Source organism: Balaenoptera musculus, chromosome X (assembly GCF_009873245.2).
Source record: "Balaenoptera musculus isolate JJ_BM4_2016_0621 chromosome X, mBalMus1.pri.v3, whole genome shotgun sequence".
NCBI lineage: Eukaryota > Metazoa > Chordata > Mammalia > Artiodactyla > Balaenopteridae > Balaenoptera > Balaenoptera musculus.
The window spans coordinates 100,713,251-100,736,807 of record NC_045806.1 but is presented as its reverse complement, the minus strand read 5'-3'; the positions used below and the strand labels follow the sequence as shown (position 1 = coordinate 100,736,807).

The following is a 23,557-nucleotide window of genomic DNA, read 5'->3' as shown; positions in this document are numbered from 1 at the left end:
ATTGGTAATTTGATAGGGATTGCATTGAATCTGTAGATTGCTTTGGGTAGTATAGTCATTTTCACAATGTTGATTCTTCCAATCCAAGAACATGGTATATCTCTCCATCTGTTGGTATCATCTTTAATTTCTTTCACCAGTGTCTTATAGTTTTCTGCATACCGGTCTTTTGTCTCTCTAGGTAGGTTTATTCCTAGGTATTTTATTCTTTTTGTTGCCATGGTAAATGGGAGTGTTTCCTTAATTTCTCTTTCAGATTTTTCATCATTAATGTATAGGAATGCAAGAGATTTCTGTGCATTAATTTTGTATCCTGCAACTTTATCAAGTTCATTGATTAGCTCTAGTAGTTTTCTGGTGGCATCTTTAGGATTCTCTATATATAGTATCATGTCATCTGCAAACAGTGACAGTTTTACTTCTTCTATTCCAATTTGTATTCCGTTTATTTCTTTTTCTTCTCTGATTGCCATGGCTAGGACTTCCACAACTATGTTGAATAACAGTGGCGAGAGTGGACATCCTTGTCTTGTTCTTGATCTTAGAGGAAATGCTTTCAGTTTTTCACCATTGAGAATGATGTTTGCTGTGGGTTTGTCGTATATGGCCTTTATTATGTTGAGGTAGGTTCCCTCTATGCCCACTTTCTGGAGAGTTTTTATCATAAATGGGTGTTGAATTTTGTCGAAAGCTTTCTCTGCATCTATTGAGATGATCATATGGTTTTTCTCCTTCAATTTGTTAATATGGTGTATCACATTGATTGATTTGTGTATATTGAAGAATCCTTGCATTCCTGGGATAAACCCCACTTGATCATGGTGTATGATCCTTTTAATGTGTTGTTGGATTCTGTTTGCTAGTATTTTGTTGAGGATTTTTGCATCTATATTCATGAGTGATATTGGTCTGTAATTTTCTTTTTTTGTAGTATCTTTGTCTGGTTTTGGTATCAGGGTGATGGTGGCCTCATAGAATGAGTTTGGGAGTGTTCCTTCCTCTACAATTTTTTGGAAGAGTTTGAGAAGGATGGATGTTAGCTCTTCTCTAAATGTTTGATAGAATTCACCTGTGAAGCCATCTGGTCCTGGACTTTTGTTTGTTGGAAGTTTTTTTTAAATTAATTAATTTATTTATATTTTTATTTTTGGCTGCGTTGGGTCTCCATCGCTGCGCGGGTCTCCCTTCAGCCGTGGCGAGCAGGGGCCACTCCCCGGCGCGGCGTGCGGGCCTCTCGCCGCGGTGGCCTCTCCCTCTGAGGAGCACGGGCTCCAAGCGCATGGGCCCCAGCAGCCGCAGCTCTTGGGCTCTAGAGCGCAGGCCCAGCAGTTTTGGCGCGCGGGCCCAGCCGCTCCGTGGCATGTGGGATCCTCCCAGACCAGGGCTCGAACCCGTGTCCCCCGCATTGGCAGGCGGACTCCTAATCGCTGTACCACCAGGGAAGTCCTGTTGGAAGATCTTTAATCAGTTTCAATTTCATTACTTGTGATTGGTCTGTTCATATTTTCTATTTCTTCCTGGTTCAGTCTTGGAAGGTTATACCTTTCTAAGAATTTGTCCATTTCTTCCAGGTTGTCCATTTTATTGGCATAGAGTTGCTTGTGATAGTGTCCTAGGATGCTTTATATTTCTGCGGTGTCTGTTGTAACTTCTCCTTTTTCATCTCTAATTTTATTGATCTGAGTCCTCTCCCTCTTTTTCTTGATGAGTCTGGCTAATGGTTTATCAATTTTGTTTATCTTCTCAAAGAACCAGCTTCTAGTTTTATTGATTTATGCTATTGTCTTCTTTGTTTGTATTTCATTTATTTCTGCTCTGATCTTTATGATTTCTTTCCTTCTACTAACTTTGGGTTTTGTTTGTTTTTCTTTCTCTACTTCCTTTAGGTGTAAGGTTAGGTTGTTTATTTGAGCTGTTGTTTCTTGAGGTAGGATTGTATTGCTGTAAACTTCCCTCTTAGAACTGCTTTTGCTGCGTCCCCTAGGTTTTGGATTGTCGTGTTTTCATTGTCATTTGTCTCTAGGTATTTTTTGATTTCCTCTTTAATTTCTTCAGTGATCTCTTGGTTATTTAGTAACGTATTGTTTAGCCTCCATGTGTTTGTGTTTTTTATGTTTTTTTCCCTGTAATTGATTTCTAATCTCATAGCATTGTGGTCAGAAAAGGTGCTTGATATGATTTCAGTTTTCTTAAATTTACTGAGGCTTGATTTGTGACCCAAGATGTGATCTATCCTGGAGAATGTTCCATGCGCAGTTGAGAAGAAAGTGTAATCTGCAGTTTTTGGATGGAATGTCCTATAAATATCAGTTAAATCTATCTGGTCTATTGTGTCATTTAAAGCTTGTGTTTCCTTATTAATTTTCTGTTTGGATGATCTGTCCATTGGTGTAAGTGAGGTGTTAAAGTCCCCCACTATTATTGTGTTACTGTCGATTTCCTCTTTTATAGCTGTTAGCAGTTGCCTTATGTATTGAGGTGCTCCTATGTTGGGTGCATATATATTTATAATTCTTATATCTTCTTCATGGATTGATATTATGTAGTGTCCTTCCTTGTCTCTTGCAACATTCTTTATTTTAAAGTCTATTTTACCTGATATGAGTATTGCTACTCCAGCTTTCTTTTGATTTCCATTTGCATGGAATATCTTTTTCCATCCCCTCACTTTCAGTCTGTATGTGTCCCTAGGTCTGTAGTGGGTCTCTTGTAGACAGCATATATATGGGTCTTGTTTTTGTATCCATTCAGCGAGCCTGTGTCTTTTGGTTGGAGCATTTAATCCATTCATGTTTAAGGGAATTATCGATATGTATGTTCCTATTACTGTTTTCTTAATTGTTATGGGTTTCTTTTTGTAGGTCCTTTTCTTCTCTTGTGTTTCCCACTTAGAGAAGTTCCTTTAGCATTGTTGTAGAGCTGGTTTGGTGGTGCTGAATTCTCTTAGCTTTTGCTTGTCTGTAAAGCTTTTGATTTCTCCATCGAATCTGAATGAGATCCTTGCCAGGTAGAGTAATCTTGGTTGTAGGTTCTTCCCTTTCATCCCTTTAAGTATATCAGCTCACTCCCTTCTGGCTTGTAGAGTTTCTGCTGAGAAATCAGCTGTTAACCTTATGGGAGTTCCCTTGTATGTTATTTGTCATTTTTCCCTTGCTGCTTTCAATAATTTTTCTTTAATTTTTGCTAATTTGATTACTGTGTGTCTCAGAGTGTTTCTCCTTGGGTTTATCCTGTATGGGACTCTCTGTGCTTCCTGCACTTGGGTGGCTATTTCCTTTCCCATGTTAGGGAAGTTTTCGACTATAATCTCTTCAAATATTTTCTCTGGTCCTTTCTCTCTCTCTTCTTCTTCTTCTGGGACCCCTATAATGTGAATGTTGTTGCATTTAATGTTGTCCCAGAGGTCTCTTAGGCTGTCTTCATTTCTTTTCATTCTTTTTTCTTTATTCTGTTCTGCAGCAGTGAATTCCATGATTCTGTCTTCCACATCACTTATCCGTTCTTCTGCCTCAGTTATTCTGTAATTGATTCCTTCTAGGAATTTGTATTTTTCATTTCAGTTATTGTACTGTTCATCTTTGTTTGTTTGTTCTTTAATTCTTCTAGGTCTTTGTTAAACATTTCTTGCATCTTCTCGATCTTTGCCTCCATTCTTTCTCCGAGGTCTTGGATCATCTTCACTCTCATTATTCTGAATTCTTTTTCTGGAAGGCTGTGTATCTCCACTTCATTTAGTTGTTTTTCTGGGGTTTTATCTTGTTCCTTCATCTTGTACATAGCCCTCTCTGCCTTTTCATCTTGTCTCTCTGTGAACGTGGCTTTTGTTCCACAGGCTGCAGGATTGTAGTTCTTCTTGCCTCTGCTGTCTGCCCTCTGGTGGATGAGGCTATCTAAGAGGCTTGTGGAAGTTTCCTGATGGGAGGGACTGGTGGTGGGTAGAGCTGGCTGTTGCTTGGTGGGCAGAGCTCAGTAAAACTTTAACCAGCTTGTCTGCTGATGGGTGGGGCTGGGTTCTCTCCCTGTTGGTTGTTTGGCCTGAGGCGACCCAACACTGGAGCCTACCCAGGCTCTGGTGGGGCTAATGGCGGACTCTGGGAGGGCTCACGCCAAGGAGGACTTCCCAGAACTTCTGCTGCCAGTGTCCTTGTCCCTGTGGTGAGCCACAGCTGCCCCCTGCCTCTGCAGGAGACCCTCCAACACTAGCAGGTAGGTCTGGTTCAGTCTCCTATGTGATCACTCCTCCTTCCCCTAGGTCCTGATGTGCACACTACTTTGTGTGTGCCCTCCAAGAGTGGAGTCTCTGTTTCCCCCAGTCCTCTCAAAGTCCTGCAATCAAATCCCACTAGCCTTCAAAGTCTGATTCTCTAGGAATTCCTCCTCCCGTTGCCGGACCCCCAGGTTGGGAAGCCTGACGTGGGGCTCAGAACCTTCACTCCAGTGGGTGGACTTCTGTGGTATAAGCATTCTCCAGTTTGTGAGTCACCCACCTAGCAGTTATGGGATTTGATTTTATTGTGATTGCGCCCCTCCTACCATCTCATTGTGGTTTCTCCTTTGTCTTTGGATGTGGGGTATCTTTTTTGGTGAGTTCCAGTGTCTTCCTGTCGATGATTGTTCAGCAGTTAGTTGTGATTCCAGTGCTCTCGCAAGAGGGAGTGAGAGCACGTCCTTCTGCTCCGCCATCTTGAACCAATCCTCGATCTTGGATTTCTAACCTCCAGAACGGTGAGAAAATAAATTTCTGTTGTTTAAGCCACCCAGTCTCTGGCATTTTGTTATGGCAGCCCTAGCTGACTAATACAATCCTGAACCACAGTAAGTCTTTTTAAAATGTATTTTAAAATATCTTATAACATTTATTAAATCCAGTGCCTATTTTAAATTTTTTTAATTAAGTGAGGAACTTTAAGTGCATCTCACATATTTCTTCTTTCTTGTGATTTATCCTTTTATATCCCTTAAGTTTTAAAAATATGGAACATACCTAAGAATTAAAACATGTTGCCAGTGGATTTTAGCATGCTAATTGTTCTTTTTAAATTATAATTCATGGAGTGCTAATTTCCTATTCATAGAAGGGTTCAGTGTTAAAACAAATAATGCATTTATGTTATTTTGAATTATTTTTTTTCTTCAACTAACCCAATAACAGATTGCACGCCAGATTTTAGCATTACAAAGGGATTTTTAAAGATGAATATGCTAGTATGGTTTTGTTTAGTTAATTTTCCTATATACAGTACTATCTGAAGGCTTAATACTTCTTCTTTTTCCTTGTTTCTTTTCTCTTTGGTGCTATTCATTAGCTGCTGCTTCCCTCTCCTCTATTTTCGTGTCTACTTTAGGTTGAGTTGAGACAATGTGCTTCACAGATAAACTAATTTGTGACTAATTGATAAAGCATTATTATTAGAAACTTGTACTTACAGATATCCTTATAAGAACCTGAAATCAGAGAATTAGAGTTGGAAGACACCCTAAAAATAATTTTCTAGGCAATACCTAAATTATTCCAGATGTGATGTTGAGAGGAAAAGACTCTGTGATATGGAAATTCCCTTTTTAAGCTATTGTAGAATGTTAATAATACTCATTTTCAGAATTCTCTTACAACAGGATGAAATCTCTATACTGTAGTGTGTTAGGTTCTTGCTCTGGGGAGACAGAACAGTTGCTACTGTACCATATGTCTGTTCCACATGTAGAATGAAATTATGAAGTCTTCCCTCAGCCTTCTTATCTCCAGTTTCTTTCATCTTTCCTTATGGTTCCTATTTCCCTGCATTTGCCCTGTGGTTTCTTCTGAAAATATAAATCCTTCATGCTGCTTTCAGTGTGAATAACATTTTGTTAACTCGAAAGCATTATGCAAATGTAAATGATTATTCTGTTATTATGAAGGTGGTTGGCCGATAAGCTGTAATGTTACAAAAGCAGTCTGGTGCTGGCTTTGAATGGTTCTTGGACAAGCAATTTGTTACTGAAAAATTTTAAGTGTATATTTTTATACTCTGTGGTCCATATTTTATCACTTTTCTGATTCTTACTACAATTTTCTTTAAATTCAGCTCTGATGAACATACACCAGTAGAGGACGAAGAGCCAAAGAAAAGCACCACTTCAGCTTCTACTTCAGAAGGTATTTTTTAAATATAGGACTTTTTTATTGAGAAGTTTAAAAAATACGTTTATAAATAGTTGAACATTAGACTTTACTCAAATCGCCTTTCATCAATTCCTTTTCAGTATTTTTAATACAATAAAATTGATGCTCAGAAATACTTCTTTAGAAGTTAGTTTTTTATTTGTACTTTATGTAGAAAAAAAGAAGAAGAAGAAGAAGTCTAGTCATTCAAAAGAAAGATCCAAGAAAAGGAGGAAGAAAAAATCATCTAAAAGAAAACACAAGAAGTATTCTGATGATAGTGACAGTGACTCTGATTCTGAAACAGACTCCAGTGGTAAGAAAGCCAACATCCTTCTGTGAGCCTTGCTTCAAAACTAGTACTTCTTGAAAGCTTATTTTAGAAGAAGGTTCTTGAAAGCAATAATAGCCAAGAGTTTTGAACACTCACTGACTTTGTGTTGGGCACCCTGCTAAGTGCTTGATATGCATTATTGCTATTTAATCCACACAGTCACTGAAGGACGCATCTTAGAGATGGAGAAATGGAGGCCCAGAGCAGGTTATAAGTACTGCACCCAAGACCACACAGTTGGGATTCAAACCTAAGCCATGTGACTACAGATTGGTTGTGTGTAGCTGTACAAGGCATGTGGCACCGAACCAAGTTGGGGTTAGTCTGTGAGACGTGTGGTGCCAAACCAAGCCACAGGGGGCTGCCTCAGCCCAGTGGAGCGGCTCTTTTGTGAGATTCTCACACTCAGTGGGCGCCTTTGTGCAATTTTCAAAAAGGTGCACCATAGGGGACTCCCTCAGGCCAGCAGCTGATTTAGGTGTCACACTTCCTGTGGGGCGGCACATCACAAAAAAGCCACCTTTTTGCGCCCTCTCCTGGCTGATGACTGACAGAGGGTGCCTCCTCTGGGGACACGTTACACTAAGGCACCCCTTCCTCTGATGTCACCTGGGTTTCCTGGCCCTCACTGTCACCTTTCTTCCTCACTGCTGGAAGGCTGAGCTTTCTTGAAGCGCAAATCTGAGCATGGCGGTCCCTACTTAAAATCCTTCCGCAGTTCTCCATGGCCTTCAGGGTAAAGTCAGATCCCGATTGATCTCTCGCATCACACGTACCCTGTGGCTCTCCTGCAGCGTCCTCTTTGGCCTAAGAATGACTTTCCATCTCCTTGATACTGCACGTCCTTTCTCTTGACTCTGTCGCTTGGTGCAGAGAGTCCATCTGCCTACAATGCCGGTCTCTCCCTGCACGCGGCTTGGCTTACTCATTGCTATGATGGGCATGCATTACTTTTGTAATGAAACTGATTTTAAAAAGAACTAGCTTAAGAGTCACCTTTTCCTGGTCAACCGTTCCTCAGCCACCCTCCCCAAATCAGCCTGATTTTGAGACTCCTCTGTATGCCCAGAGCACCCCATGCTTCCCTCTCACTCAGATTCTACTTGCCTCTTTCCCTGTGTCTCCTCCACTAGAATGAGCTCCTGGAAAGCGAACCCCCAAACACACACATCATGAAAATACTCAAACACTGAGAAAAGTAAAGGGAGTAGTATTATTAATGCCATGTACAGTACTTGTCACTCAGGTTTAACATTTGTTAGCATTTTGACATACTTGCTTCAGATAGGGATTTTTTTGTTGAGATAGTCAAGGTAAAATACACTAAATATTTCTGTATGCAACGCTTTAAAAAAGGACATTTTCCTACTTAACTACAATACCATTATCTCACCCAGTAAGTTAATAATTCCCTATATCATCTAATACCTAGTGTGACTTTAATTTCTATGCTTCCAGTGCCTAGCACGGTTCGTGACATAAGCGTTTGGATGAGTGAATTTCTCTGATATAACAAATGGGACAGCAAAAGCATATTTATCTGGTCAAAGGTATTAACATGGGGACTTCCCTGGTGGCACAGTGGTTAGGAGTCTGCCTGCCAATGCAGGGGACTTGGGTTCAAGCCCTGGTCCAGGAAGATCCCATATGCCACAGAGCAACTAAGCCCATGTGCCACAACTACTGGGCCTGTGCTCTAGAGCCTGCGAGCCACAACTACTGAGCCCACGTGCCACAACTATGGAAGCCTGTGCGCCTAGAGCCTGTGCTCCGCAACAAGAGAAGCCACCGCAATGAGAAGCCTGTGTGCCACAACGAAGAGTAGCCCCTGCACGTCGCAACTAGAAAAAGCCCACATGCAGCAACGAAGACCGAACACAGCCATAAATAAATAAATAAATAAATAATAAATTTATAAAAAGGTATTAATGTTTAGAGGTAAACTTTTTTTTTCAATTTTAATGTGTTTTAATTTTCAGATGAAGATACAAAGGAAAGCAAAAAAAAAAAAGCCCAGCAAAAGAAAAAGAAGAAACACAGATGATCAGGTTTTTTTAATTTTTATTATGGAAAAGGTCAAATATATATACAAGTATAGAGAATAGTGTAATGATCTCCCATGTACATATCACCAACTTGAACAATTATCAACTTGTGGGAAGTTGCCACCACCTCCCAATTATTTTGAAACAAATCCCAGATATCATTTCATTTATAAACAATTCATGTTTCTCTAAAAGAGAGACATTCTTTCTTTTTTAAACATAACCACATTACCATTGCTATGCCTAAAAATTTAACAGTAATTCCTCAGTTCTTATCACACTTCATTTTTATTTTGTTTTCTAGCCTGGCAGTTTCACATGAGGAAGACAGTATGAAGAAAGCCAAGGTCTGACCGCTTCTTTTCAGTGATCCATTAATCTGGAATATTAATCAGGGCCTCCCTCTTGCTTCGAGCAGCAGTAAACCAAAATGTTCCCTTTTAGTGTTTAATCGTCAGATCTAGGGTCCTTTCAAGGACACTGAATGAGACAAAATACATTTGAAGGCATAATTGTCACTTCTGAGCCAGGGAAGACACAACAATATGGCTCCTGTGGTGGGGGGAGGGGTGAAAAGGGAGAAGAGCCTCTTTCTGGCCTCGATGGAGGCTCCTCTTGTGTTCCCTTTGAAGCAGCAGTTCCTTTGGGCCAGAATGGTTTGTTCCCCTATATCCTTCACAAAAAGGGAGGGTAGTGAACAGAATCTGGAGCATCTAGAACAAAACTAGGTGAATATTTGTATGCTACCTTCCCATAAAGCCCTATGAATAGTAATTTCTTAGGAAGGTTCCTTTAGAGTCCAGGCTTGTGCCTGAGCTCCTCATCATGAATGGAGCTCGGCCCCATGTTGCAGCACACTGTTCTCTCACTAGCGACTTTTCCCACCTCATCTTACATGCGTATGTATCTGAGAAGTGCAGGGTCTAGTGATAGTGCTTAGGGACGTCACCTCATGAAAAGAGACCTTCTTGACATTCCTTAGCAATTCTTATCCATATAATACTAACCCCATTTGGCACATAAAAACAAGTATACAAGAGAATCACATCTTTACTGAAAATACAAAAAATATGCCCTATTAAAAACACAGTGCACTGTTTTCATTTATTCAATTCATTTATCAGGCATTTGGTGAACTGCTCTTGAGGTGCTATGAAAAATTTCAATCTGGCAAAAAAATACTTTGGAAAAACTCATAGAAAACATGCCTTACAAGCTAGGGACTAGAAAATGAATGCTGATGACAGGGACCCATGCCAGGCCAAGCAAAGCTAAGCCAAAGGAAGGCATAGGTGGAGGAGGCAAGGGCAGACAAGGCAAGGATGGCATGGGTGGCCCAGGTATTTGGGGCTGCAGTGGCACCAGAGGAACCCAACTCCAGTTGGGCTCCAGAATAAATATGGCATTATAGGGTCCATCCAGGATTATGATGACAGGGTGACCCATGGCCATGGGGGATGTATTTCTGAGAATTAAACCCCTCTGATACCTCCAACACTTGGCCCTCCCATTCTTAAACCAAAACTTCAATCAGAGGGAAAAAAGGGATTGGTTTAGTATATTGAACAGTTAATGTCTTAATAGAAAAACACAACGTGCAAATCTATATGCTATTGATGAAATGGAAGAAACTATTTCATTATTGCTCAAATATCTTAGGAAAGTTAATACTGCACCCCTCCCTTCAGCCCACCCTTAGTGATCGTAGGCTATATGTGCCAAGCTCTGGTCTAGGCTTATTGCTTTGTTCCTGTCCTCCCACTTTTAGTATTCTTTAACTATTTTCCATGTCCTACATGCAAACCAGCTAGTGAATTGCACTGTGTCCTTGCTGTTAATGCTTTGCCTGGTAACAGGGTAAAGACATGTTAGTGTGCTGACAGCAGTCCAGCTGCTCTGCCCCTCCTCACTAGGGACAGTGTCACCCTGGTGATGGGGGGAGCTGAGCATGGTAAAAACTCAACCCCTTTCAAAGTCATACTGAGGGAAGCAGCCCCTATTTTAAAACCCCATCTTCAGTCTGAAGTAAATAATAGGAAGGAACATGTTGGATTTTTAGACAGAAGGCTTCCTTCAAGGATGACTAAGGGGTCATTCACCCTCTGAAACATCTTGAGAGTTAGAAAGGTGGTCTGGCAAGGGGGCCCAGGGGGGTTGTGACTTGTCTTACTGGGACGTGAGAGTTGCTGAAGATCTGGTCACTGCCTTGATATCTTAGTCTTTAATGCTAAAGAAAGTTCAACCTAACTAGGTTCAACTCCATTCAAACCCAGTTTATGCCCAGCCAATAATTTGGAGGGAAAGAGGCAGACCACTGTCAATTCTGCATGTGCCAACCTGCCCTCATCCTCCAGTCTTCGTGGGCTGTCAGCTAACCCGGTTCTACCTCCAGGTTCAGGATTCTGGCTGGAAGGTGATGTTGCCGGAGTAGGTCCTGCCAGCCCTACTCCTCAACTAGGAGATCCCAACACCAACAAGAGTTCTAAGGCAGGAGAGTGGAACTAGGCATTTTAGAACAAGGTCAACAACAGTGTGGCACCCCCGTGTTCACTGCAGCATTATTTGCAATAGATAAGGAAACAACCTAATTGTCTATCCACGGATGAATGGATAAAGAAAATGTGTATACAGGCACATGTCAGAGATATTGTAGGTGTGGTTCCAGACCACTGCAACAAAGCGAATATCGCAATAACGTGAGCCACACGGATTTTTTGGTTTCCTAATACATGTAAAAGTTATTTTTACACCATACTGTAGTCTATTAAGGTATGCAATAGCATTATGTCTTAAGAAACAACATAAAGGGCTTCCCTGGTGGCCCAGTGGTTAAGAACCCGCCTGCCAATGCAGGGGACATGGGTTCGAGCCTTGGTCTGGGAAGATCCCACATGCCACGGAGCAACTACACCCGTGTGCCACAACTACTGAGCCTGCACTCTACAGCCCACGTGCCACAACTACTGAGCCTGCGAGCCACAAATACTAAAGCCCGTGCACCTAGAGCCCATGCTCCGCAACAAGAGAAGCCACTGCAATGAAAAACCCGCGCAATGAAGGGTAGCGCCCGCTCACTGCAACTAGAGAAAGACCGCACACAGCAACGAAGACCCAACACAGCCAAAAATAAATAAATAAATATTTTTTTTAATTTTAAAAATACCACAACGTAAATACCTTAAAAATACTTTATGGGTGGGGAGATTCAAGATGGCGGAAGAGTAAGACACAGAGATCAACTTCCTCCCCACAAGTACATCAGAACTACATGTGGAACAACTCCTACAGAACACATACTGAACGCTGGCAGAAGACCTCAGACCTCCCAAAAGGCAAGAAACTCCCCACGTACCTGGGTAGGGCAAAAGAAAAAAGAAAAAACAGAGACAAAAGAATAGGGACGGGACCTGCAGCAATGGGAGGGAGGTGTGAAGGAGGAGAGGTTTCCACACACTAGGAAGCCCCTTCGCTAGCGGAGACTGCGGGTGGCGGAGGGGGGGAGCTTCGGAGCCACGGAGGAGAGCGCAGCAACAGGGGTGCGGAGGGCAAAGCGGAGAGATTCCCGCACAGAGAACCGGTGCCGAACAGCACTCACCAGCCCGAGAGGCTTGTCTGCTCACCCGCTGGGGCGGGCGGGGGGCTGGGAGCTGAGGCTCGGGCTTCGGAGGTCGGATCCCAGGGAGAGGACGGAGGTTGGCTACGTGAACACAGCCTGAAGGGGTTAGTGCGCCACGGCTAGCCGGGAGGGAGTCCGGGAAAAAGTCTGGAGCTGCCGAAGAGGCAAGAGACTTTTTCTTGCCTCTTTGTTTCCTGGTGCACGAGGAGAGGGGATTAAGAGCGCAGCTTAAAGGAGCTCCAGAGATGGGCGTGAGCCGTGGCTATCAACACAGACCCCAGAGATGGGCATGAGACGCTAAGGCTGCTGCTGTAGCCACCAAGAAGCCTGTGTGCAAGCACAGGTCACTATCCACACTGCCCCTCCTGGGAGCCTGTGCAGCCCGCCACTGCCAGGGTCCCGTGATCCAGGGACAACTTCCCCGGGAGAACGCATGGCGCGCCTCAAGCTGGTGCAACGTCACGCCGGCCTCTGCCGCCACAGGCTCACCCCGCATCTGTACCCCTCCCTTCCCCCAGCCTGAGCGAACCAGAGCCCCCGAATCAGCTGCTGCTTTAACCCCATCCTGTCAGCGAAGAACAGACGCCCTCAGACGACCTACACACAGAGGCAGGTCCAAATCCACAGCTGAACCCCGGGAGCTGTGCGAACAAAAAAGAGAAAGGGAAATCTCTCCCAGCAGCCTCAGGAGCAGCGGATTAAATCTCCACAATCAATTTGATGTACCCTGCATCTGTGGAATACCTGAATAGACAACAAATCATCCCCAATTGAGGAGGTGGACTTTGGGAGCAACGATATATATATTTTCCCTTTTTCTCTTTTTGTGAGTGTGTATGTATATGCTTCTGTGTGTGATTTTGTCTGTATAGCTTTGCTTTTACCATTTGTCCTAGGGTTCTCTCTGTCCGTTTTTTTTTTATTATTAAAACATTTTTTTTCTTAATTTTTTATTTTAATAACTTTATTTTATCTTCTTTCTTTCTTTCTTTTTTTCCTCCCTTTTATTCTGAGCTGTGTGGAGGACAGGCTCTTGGTTCTCCAGCCAGGCGTCAGGGCTGTGCCACTGAGGTGGGAGAGCCACGTTCAGGACACTGGTCCACAAGAGACCGCCCAGCTCGATGTAATATCAAACGGCGAAAATCTCCCAGAGATCTTCATCTCAACGCCAAGACCCAGCTCCACTCAACGACCAGCAAGGTACAGTGCTGGACACAGTATGCCAAACAACTAGCAAGACAGGAACACAACCCCATCCATTAGCACAGAGGCTTCCTAAAATCATAATAAGGCCACAGACACCCCAAAACACACCACCAGACGTGGACCTGCCCACCAGAAAGACAAGATCCAGCCTCATCCACCAGAACAGGCACTAGTCCCCTCCACCAGGAAGCCTACACAACCCACTGAACCAACCTTAGCCACTGGGGACAGACACCAAAAACTACGGGAACTACGAACCTGCAACCTGCGAAAAGGAGACCCCAAACACAGTAAGATAAGCAAAATGAGAAGACAGAGAAACACACAGCAGATGAAGGAGCAAGGCAAAAACCCACCAGACCTAACAAATGAAGAGGAAAGAGGCAGTCTACCTGAAAAAGAATTCAGAATAGTGATAGTAAAGATGATCCAAAATCTTGGAAATAGAATGGAGAAAATACAAGAAACGTTTAACAAGGACTTAGAAGACCTAAAGAGCAAACAAACAGTGATGAACAACACAATAAATGAAATTTAAAATTCTCTAGAAGGGATCAATAGCAGAATAACTGAGGCAGAAGAACGGATAAGTGACCTGGAAGATAAAATAGTGGAAATAACTGCAGAGCAGAAAAAAGAAAAAAGAATGAAAAGAACTGAGGACAGTCTCAGAGACCTCTGGGACAACATTAAATGCACCAACATTCGAATTATAGGGGTCCCAGAAGAAGAAGAGAAAAAGAAAGGGACTGAGAAAATATTTGAAGAGATTAGAGTTGAAAACTTCCCTAATATGGGAAAGGAAATAGTTAATCAAGTCCAGGAAGCACGGAGAGTCCCATACAGGATAAATCCAAGGAGAAACACGCCAAGACACATATTAATCAAACTACCAAAAATTAAATACAAAGAAAACATATTAAAAGCAGCAAGGGAAAAACAACACATAGCACACAAGGGAATCCCCCTAAGGTTAACAGCTGATCTTTCAGCAGAAACTCTGCAAGCCAGAAGGGAGTGGCAGGACATATTTAAAATGATGAAGGAGAAAAACCTACAACCAAGATTACTCTACCCAGCAAGGATCTCATTCAGATTTGACGGAGAAATTAAAACCTTTACAGACAAGCAAAAGCTAAGAGAATTCAGCACCACCAAACCAACTTTACAATAAATGCTAAAGGAACTTCTCTAGGCCGGGAACACAAGAGAAGGAAAAGACCTACAATAATAAACCCAAAACAATTAAGAAAATGGTAATAGGAACATACATATCAATAATTACCTTAAATGTAAATGGATTAAATGCTCCCACCAAAAGACATAGATTGACTGAATGGATAAAAAACAAGACACATATATATGCTGTCTACAAGAGAGCCACTTCAGACCTAGGGACACATACAGATTGAAAGTGAGGGGATGGAAAAAGATATTCCATGCAAGTGGAAATCAAAAGAAAGCTGGAGTAGCAATTCTCATATCAGACAAAGTAGACTTTAAAACAAAGACTATTACAAGAGACAAAGAAGGACACTACATAATGATCAAGGGATCAATCCAAGAAGTAGATGTAACAGTTGTAAATATTTATGCACCCAACATAGGAGCACCTCAATACATAAGGCAAATACTAACAGCCATAAAAGGGGAAATCGACAGTAACACAATCATAGTAGGGGACTTTAACACCCCACTTTCACCAGTGCACAGATCATCCAAAATGAAAATAAATAAGGAAACAAGCTTTAAATGATACATTAAACAAGATGGACTTAATTGATATTTATAGGACATTCTATCCAAAAACAACAGAATACACATTCTTCTCAAGTGCTCATGAAACATTCTCCAGGATAGATCATATCTTGGGTCACAAATCAAGCCTTGGTAAATTTAAGAAAACTGAAATGTTATCAAGTATCTTTTCCGACCACAACGCCATGAGACTAGATATCAATTACAGGAAAAAATCTGTAAGAAATACAAACACATGGAGGCTAAATGACACACTGCTTAATAACCAAGTGATCACTGAAGAAATCAAAGAGGAAATCAAAAACTACCTAGAAACAAATGACAATGAAAACGCGATGACCCAAAACCTGTGGGATGCAGCAAAAGCAGTTCTAAGCAGGAAGTTTATAGTGATACAATCCTACCTTAAGAAACAAGAAACATCTCAAATAAACAACCTAACCTTACACCTAAAGCAGTTAGAGAAAGAAGAACAAAAAACCCCAAACCCCCAAAGTTAGCAGAAGGAAAGAAATCATAAAGATCAGATCAGAAATAAATGAAAAAGAAATGAAGGAAACGATAGCAAAGATCAATAAAACTAAAAGCTGGTGCTTTGAGAAGATAAAAAAAATTGATAAACCATTAGCCAGACTCATCAAGAAAAAAAGGGAGAAGACTCAAATCAATAGAATTAGAAATAAAAAAGGAGAAGTAACAACTGACACTGCAGAAATACAAAGGATCATGAGAGATTATTACAAGCAACTCTATGCCAATAAAATGGATAACCTGGAAGAAATGGACAAATTCTTAGAAATGCACAACCTTCCAAGACTGAACCATGAAGAAACAGAAAATATGAACAGACCAATCACAAGCACTGAAATTGAAACTGTGATTAAAAATCTTCCAACAAAAAAAAGTCCAGGACCAGATGGCTTCACAGGCGAATCCTATGAAGCATTTAGAGAAGAGGTAACACCTATCCTTCTCAAACTCTTCCAAAATATAGCAGAGGGAGGAACACTCCCAAACTTATTCTACGAGGCCACCATTACTCTGATACCAAAACCAGACAAAGATGTCACAGAGAAAGAAAACTACAGGCCAATATCACTGATGGACATAGATGCAAAAATCCTCAACAAAATACTAGCAAGCAGAATCCAACAGCACATTAAAAGGATCATACGCTATGATCAAGTGGGGTTTATCCCAGGAATGCAAGGCTTCTTCAGTATACGCAAATCAATCAACGTGATACCATATTAACAAATTGAAGGGGAAAAACCATATGATCATCTCAATAGATGCAGAGAAAGCTTGTGACAAAATTGAACACCCATTTATGATAAAAAACCTCCAGAAAGTAGGCATAGAGGGAACTTTCCTCAACATAATAAAGGCCATATATGAGAAACCCACAGCCAACATTGTCCTCAGTGGTGAAAAACTGAAACCATTTCCACTAAGATCAGGAAGAAGACAAGGTTGCCCACTCTCCCCACTGTTATTCAACATCGTTTTGGAAGTGTTAGCCACAGCAATCAGAGAAGAAAAAGAAATAAAAGGAATCCAAATCGGAAAAGAAGAAGTAAAGCTGTCACTGTTTGCAGATGACATGATACTATACATAGAGAATCCTAAAGATGCTACCAGAAAACTACTAGAGCTAATCAATGAATTTTGTAAAGTTGCAGGATACAAAATTAATGCACAGAAATCTCTTGCATTCCTATACACTAATGATGAAAAATCTGAAAGTGAAATTAAGAAAACACTCCCATTTACCACTGCAACAAAAAGAATAAAATATCTAGGAATAAACCTACCTAAAGAGACACAAAAGACCTGTATTCAGAAAATTATAAGACACTGATGAAAGAAATTAAAGATGATACAAATAGATGGAGAGATATACCATGTTCTTGGATTGGGAGAATCAACATTGTGAAAATGACTCTACTACCCAAAGCAATCTACAGATTCAATGCAATCCCTATCAAACTACCACTGACATTTTTCACAGAACTAGAACAAAACATTTCACAATTTGTATGGAAACACAAAAGACCCTGAATAGCCAAAGCAATCTTGAGAAAGAAAAACAGGGCTGGAGGAATCAGACTCCCTGACTTCAGACTATACTACAAACCTACAGTAATCAAGATAGTATGGTATTGGCACAAAAACAGAAATATAGATCAATGGAACAGGATAGAAAGCCCAGAGATAAACGCACGCACATATGGTCACCTTATCTTTGATAAAGGAGGCAAGCATATACAGTGGAGAAAAGACAGCCTCTTCAATAAGTGGTGCTGGGAAAACTGGACAGGTACATGTAAAAGTATGAAATTAGAACACTCCCTAACACCATACACAAAAATAAACTCAAAATGGATTAAAGACCTAAATGTAAGGCCAGACACTGTCAAACTCTTAGAGGAAAACATAGGCAGAACACTCTATGACATAAATCACAGCAAGATCCTTTTTGACCCAGCTCCTAGAGAAATGGAAATAAAAACAAAAATAAACAAATGGGACCTAATGAAACTTAAAAGCTTTTGCACAGCAAAGGAAACCATAAACAAGACCAAAAGACAACCCTCAGAATGGGAGAAAATATTTGCAAATGAAGGAACTGACAAAGGATTAATCTCCAAAATGTACAAGCAGCTCATGATGCAGCTCAATATCAAAAAAAACAACCCAATCCAAAAATGGGCAGAAGACCTAAAAAGACATTTCTCCAAAGAAGATATACAGATTGCCAACAAACACATGAAAGAATGCTCAACATCATTAATCATTAGAGAAATGCAAATCAAAACTACAATGATATATCATTTCACACCGGTCAGAATGGCCATCATCAAAAAATCTAGAAACAATAAATGCTGGAGAGGCTGTGGAGAAAAGGGAACCCTCTTGCACTGTTGGTGGGAATGTAAATTGATACAGCCACTATGGAGAACAGTATGGAGGTTCCTTAAAAAACTAAAAATAGAACTGCCATACGACCCAGCAATCCCACTACTGGGCATATACCCTGAGAAAACCATAATTCAAAAAGAGTCATGTACCAAAATGTTCATTGCAGCTCTATTTACAATAGCCAGGACACGGAAGCAACCTAAGTGTCCATCATCGGATGAATGGATAAAGAAGATGTGGCACATATATACAATGGAATATTACTCAGCCATAAAAAGAAATGAAATGGAGGTATTTGTAGTGAGGTGGATGGAGTTAGAGTCTGTCATACAGAGTGAAGTAAGTCAGAAAGAGAAAAACAAATACAGTATGCTAACACATATATATGGAATCTAAGGGGAAAAAAAAAAGGTCATGAAGAACCTAGTGGCAAGATGGGAATAAAGACACAGACCTACTAGAGAATGGACTTGAGGATATGGGGAGGGGGAAGGGTAAGCTGTGACAAAGTGAGAGAGTGGCATGGACATATATACACTACCAAACGTAAAATAGATAGCTAGTGGGAAGCAACCACATAGCACAGGGAGATCAGCTCTGTGCTTTGTGACCACCTAGAGTGGTGGGATAGGGAGGGTGTGAAGGAGGGAGATGCAAGAGGGAAGAGATATGGGAACATATGTATATGTATAACCGATTCACTTTGTTATAAAGCAGAAACTAACACACCATTGTAAAGTAATTATACTCCAATAAAGATGTTAAAAAAAAAGAGGCAAAAATATACAGTGGAGAAAAGATAGCCTCTTCAATAAGTGGTGCTGGGAAAACTGGACAGCTACAAGTAAAAGAATGAAATTAGAACACTCCCTAACACCATACACAAAAATAAACTCAAAATGGATTAAAGACCTAAGTGTAAGGCCAGACACCATCAAGCTCTTAGAGGAAAACAGGCAAAACACTCTATGACATAAATCACAGCAAGATCCTTTTTGACCCACCTCCTGGAGAAATATAAATAAAAATCAAAATAAACAAATGGGACCTAATGAAACTTCAAAGCGTTTGCACAGCAAAGGAAACCATAAACAAGACAAAAAGACAACCCTCAGAATGGAAGAAAATATTTGTAAATGAAGCAACTGTCAAAGGATTAATCTCCAAAATTTACAAACAGCTCATGCAGCTCAATATTAAAAAAACAAAGAACCCAATCCAAAAATGGGCAGAAGACCTAAATAGACATTTCTCCAAAGAAGATATACAGATTGCCAACAGACACATGAAAGAATGCTCAACATCATTAATCTTTAGAGAAATGCAAATCAAAACTACAATGAGATATCATCTCACACCGGTCAGAATGGCCATCATCAAAAAATCTACAAACAGGGGCTTCCCTGGTGGTGCAGTGGTTGAGAATCTGCCTGCCAATGCAGGGGACACGGGTTCGAGCCCTGGTCCGGGAAGATCCCACATGCCGCGGAGCAACTAGGCCCGTGAGCCACAATTACTGAGCCTACGCATCTGGAGCCTGTTCTCCGCAACAAGAGAGGCCGCGATAGTGAGAGGCCCGCGCACCGCGATGAAGAGTGGCCCCCACTCGCCGCAACTAGAGAAAGCCCTCACACAGAAACGAAGACCCAACACAGCCAAAAATAAATAAATAAAAAAATAAATAATTTAAAAAAAAATCTACAAACAATATATGCTGGTGGGGGTGTGGAGAAAAGGGAACCCTCTTGCACTGTTGGTGGGAATGTAAATTGATACAGCCACTATGGAGAACAGTATGGAGGTTCCTTAAAAAACTAAAAATAGAACTGCCATATGACCCAGCAATCCCACTACTGGGCATATACCCTGAGAAAACCATAATTCAAAAAGAGTCATGTACCAAAATGTTCATTGCAGCTCTATTTACAATAGCCAGGACATGGAAGCAACCTAAGTGCCCATCATCAGATGAATGGATAAAGAAGATGTGGCACATATACACAATGGAATATTACTCAGCCATAAAAAGAAATGAAATGGAGGTATTTATAGTGAGGTGGATGGAGTTAGAGTCTGTCATACAGAGTGAAGTAAGTCAGAAAGAGAAAAACAAATACAATATGCTAACACATATATATGGAATCTAAGGGAAAAAAAAAAGGTCATGAAGAACCTAGTGGCAAGACGGGAATAAAGACAGACCTACTAGAGAATGGACTTGAGGATATGGGGAGGGGGAAGGGTAAGCTGTGACAAAGTGAGAGAGTGGCATGGACATATATACACTACCAAATGTAAAATAGATAGCTAGTGGGAAGCAGCCGTATAGCAGCACAGGGAGATCAGCTCGGTGCTTTGTGACCACCTAGCGGGGTGGGATAGGGAGGGTGGGAGGGAGGGAGACGCAAGAGGGAAGAGATATGGGAACATATGTATGTGTATAACTGATTCACTTTGTTATAAAGCAGAAACTAACACACCATTGTAAAGCAATTATACTCCAATAAAGATGTTTAAAAAAAAAAGAAGATGTGGCAGATATATACAATGGAATATTACTCAGCCATAAAAAGGAACGAAACTGAGTTATCTGTAGTGAGGTGGATGGACCTAGAGTCTGTCATACAGAGTGAAGTAAGTCAGAAAGACAAAAAGAAATACCATATGCTAACACATATATATGGAATCTGAAAAAAAAATGGTCATGAAGAACCTAGGGGCAAGATGGGAATAAAGATGCATACCTGCTAGAGAATGGACTTGAGGATATGGGGAGGGGGAAGGGTAAACTGTGACAAAGTGAGAGAGTGGCATGGACATATATACACTATCAAACGTAAAATAGATAGCTAGTGGGAAGCAGCCGCAAATCACAGGGAGATCAGCTCGGTGCTTTGTGACCACCTAGAGGGGTGGGATAGGGAGGGTGGAAGGGAGGGAGATGCAAGAAGGAAGAGATATGGGGACATATGTATACGTATAACCAATTTAGTTTGTTATAAAGCAGAAATTAACAGCAATGTAAAGCAATTATACTCCAATAAAGATGTTAAAAAAACAATAAAAAATAAATAAATAAATTTCTGTTGTTTAAGCTGTGAAGAAAAAAAATACTTTATTGCTAAAAATGCTAACCACCATCTTGAGCCTTCAGCAAATTGTAATATTTCTGCAATAGAAACAGAGATCACTGATCACAGATCACTATAACAAATATATGATGATGAAAATGTTTGAAATATCACCAGAATTACCAAAATGTGACACAGAGACAAGAAGTGAGCAAATGCTGTTGGAAAAATGGCACCAGTGGACTTGCTTGATGCAGGGCGGCCACAAATCTTCAATTTGTTTAAAAAAAAAGAAAAAACGCAATATCTGCAAAGTGCAATAAAGTGAAGCACAATAAATGAGGTGTGCCTGTATATACAGTGGAATATTATTCAGCCACAAAAAAAGAATGAAATCTTACACTTGCTACAACATGAATGTACCTTGAGGGCATTATGCTAAGTGAAATAAATCAGAAAGACAGATAATGTGTGATCTCACTTTTACATGGAGGAATCTAAAAACAACAAACCAACAACAACCCCCCTCAATTAAAGAAAACAAGCTCATAGAACAGATTGGTGGTTGCCAGAGGTGGGAGGTAGGAGAAATGGGTGAAGGGGGTCAAAGGTACAAACTTAAGTCATGGGGATGTGTAATGTACAGTATGGTGACTACAGTTAACAGTACTATTGAAAGTACTAATAGTACTAATTTGAAAGTTGCTAAGAGAGTAGATCTTAAAAGTTTTCATAAGAAAAAAATCTTTGGTGTAGTGACGGATGTTAACTAGACTTATTGTGGTGATCATTTCGCAATGTATACAAATATCAAATCATTATGTTGTACACCTGAAACTAATGTATATCAATTATACCTCAATTTAAAAAAAAGAGAGAAAAGGAGGTTCTTTGGGGTTCATGCTGTAGTTTGGAAATAGATGAGAACATTCTTTTTCCTTATTTGTTTCTTGTGGTTCCTTTTCCCTTCAGAACTCCACTAAGAGACCACTACGTAAACCCAGGAGAAGCAAGTCACCAAAACTTCAGTATTTCTTTTCCTCTGAGCTTGCTTTGCCTGCTTGAGAAAGCAGAGGCCTGGGCCTCCCAAGCCCTGGCCAGACCTGACTGTGAGCCCAGCCCGTGGCCTTAGGCTGCCAGCACTGCTTTCCAGACCCCACCACCAGCTCTGCAGCCCGTGTCCATCACTGCCCTCACACACACTCTCTGCAGCAAAGCTAATAATAAGCTCATCCTGATTTTTCCTCCTATCAATACTTCCTTGATGCAACCTATGGTTTTCTGTGATCTCAAGTAGTCACCTCTTGATTCCATGACCTAGAAATAAGTCACCCCTGCTTGAGGAAATGAAAAAGTACTTCAAATTAACACAGGTCCAAATCTACCCTGAATTGACAGCCACCCCACCAGCACCAAAGAGTTCCACAAAACCCACTTGTTCCTAATTGTACCACCAAAAGGGAAAAAAGTCCTTAGATGAGAAGTTCCTCAAGAGAATATTCATTTATGCATTTGGTAGTTTCGTAACATTGATTTTGTGTGATATCTCCAAGGCATATTTTGACAATATATTAGAATTCTCATTTTCACCCTTTTTGGGTCAGTGGAATTTTATCCATTATTGTTCTTTTTTGTTTTTGTTTTTTAAGACAACTTTAGGGCTACCACTCCCTACCTTGCTTTACCAAATGCTGAAAAACAACAGCAGGAGGACTTGAACTTTAAGCTCTGAACCCCATCCGTCTCATCGCAACTAAACAGATGCTAGTTACTCCTATAGTGTGTTCTCTGGACCAATTACTCCCTTGCACCAGTGCTGAAATATTTACAGAATCACTCATTTTACCTCAGAGTTTATGCTTGGTTTTGAATATTTTAAATAATTTAGCACAGTTGAACCCTCTTATAACCCAGCTCCTCAGTGCATTAATGTAAATACTTCCAGGTCAGATTGAGTCCCCAACATGACTGCATGGAAGATAGAAGTATTGCTTTAAGGAGGACTAACATCCTCCCTAAAGGATACTTGTGTTAGGAGGACTTGAATTTTATTGGAAAAAAACACATATCTATATATATTCAGATGGATAGATACCACAGGTGTAGGAAAAGTGGCTCTGTTCTATTTTTTCTTCTTTGGGAATGATGGGCAGTTTCCATAAACTGGAATTTACTGATCCCATTTACTACCCCTTAAAGCCCCCAAGGTTCAAAAACTTATTTTCCAATGATGGAAAAGGCAATAAAAACAAACCAACGTGAGAATATCCATGACAAAGATGTCCAAGTCCCAAAGCAGGTTTTAGGATGGCTGCCCTGCCAGGTTGTTTTTTTCAGGTTTACTCACCTGCACCCTGGCTTCAGTATCATCCATGTGTCTTGCAAGCTCCTTTCTGAGAGAAGAAAATCACAAATGTTCAGTATTCTGAGATGTGGATGAAATTAAATATATGGATGTTA

General features: G+C 40.8%; 1 protein-coding gene and 1 long non-coding RNA gene across 3 annotated transcripts in view; both read left to right on the top strand.

The window, feature by feature from the left end:
* The window catches only part of LOC118888585 (pre-mRNA-splicing factor CWC22 homolog), a 14,489-nt gene extending 5,993 nt beyond the window's left edge, over window positions 1-8,496 (top strand). The window contains exons 1-4 of one of the 2 annotated variants that reach the window (XR_005018332.1): window positions 4,688-4,725; window positions 6,069-6,139; window positions 6,321-6,461; window positions 8,459-8,496. Coding sequence is in view for 1 of the 2 variants with exons in the window: in XM_036839828.1 (XP_036695723.1) it covers window positions 6,069-6,139; window positions 6,321-6,461; window positions 7,938-7,987 (262 nt within the window). In the remaining variant the exon portion in view is untranslated. Of the gene's footprint in view, window positions 1-4,687; window positions 4,726-6,068; window positions 6,140-6,320; window positions 6,462-7,937; window positions 8,066-8,458 lie in introns of those variants that run through there. The other variant, XM_036839828.1, reaches the window with a different exon arrangement.
* Window positions 8,490-23,557, top strand: LOC118888587. The gene is made up of 3 exons (XR_005018333.1): window positions 8,490-8,527; window positions 8,829-8,871; window positions 22,070-23,557. It is a non-coding gene; the product is annotated as an uncharacterized LOC118888587 (long non-coding RNA).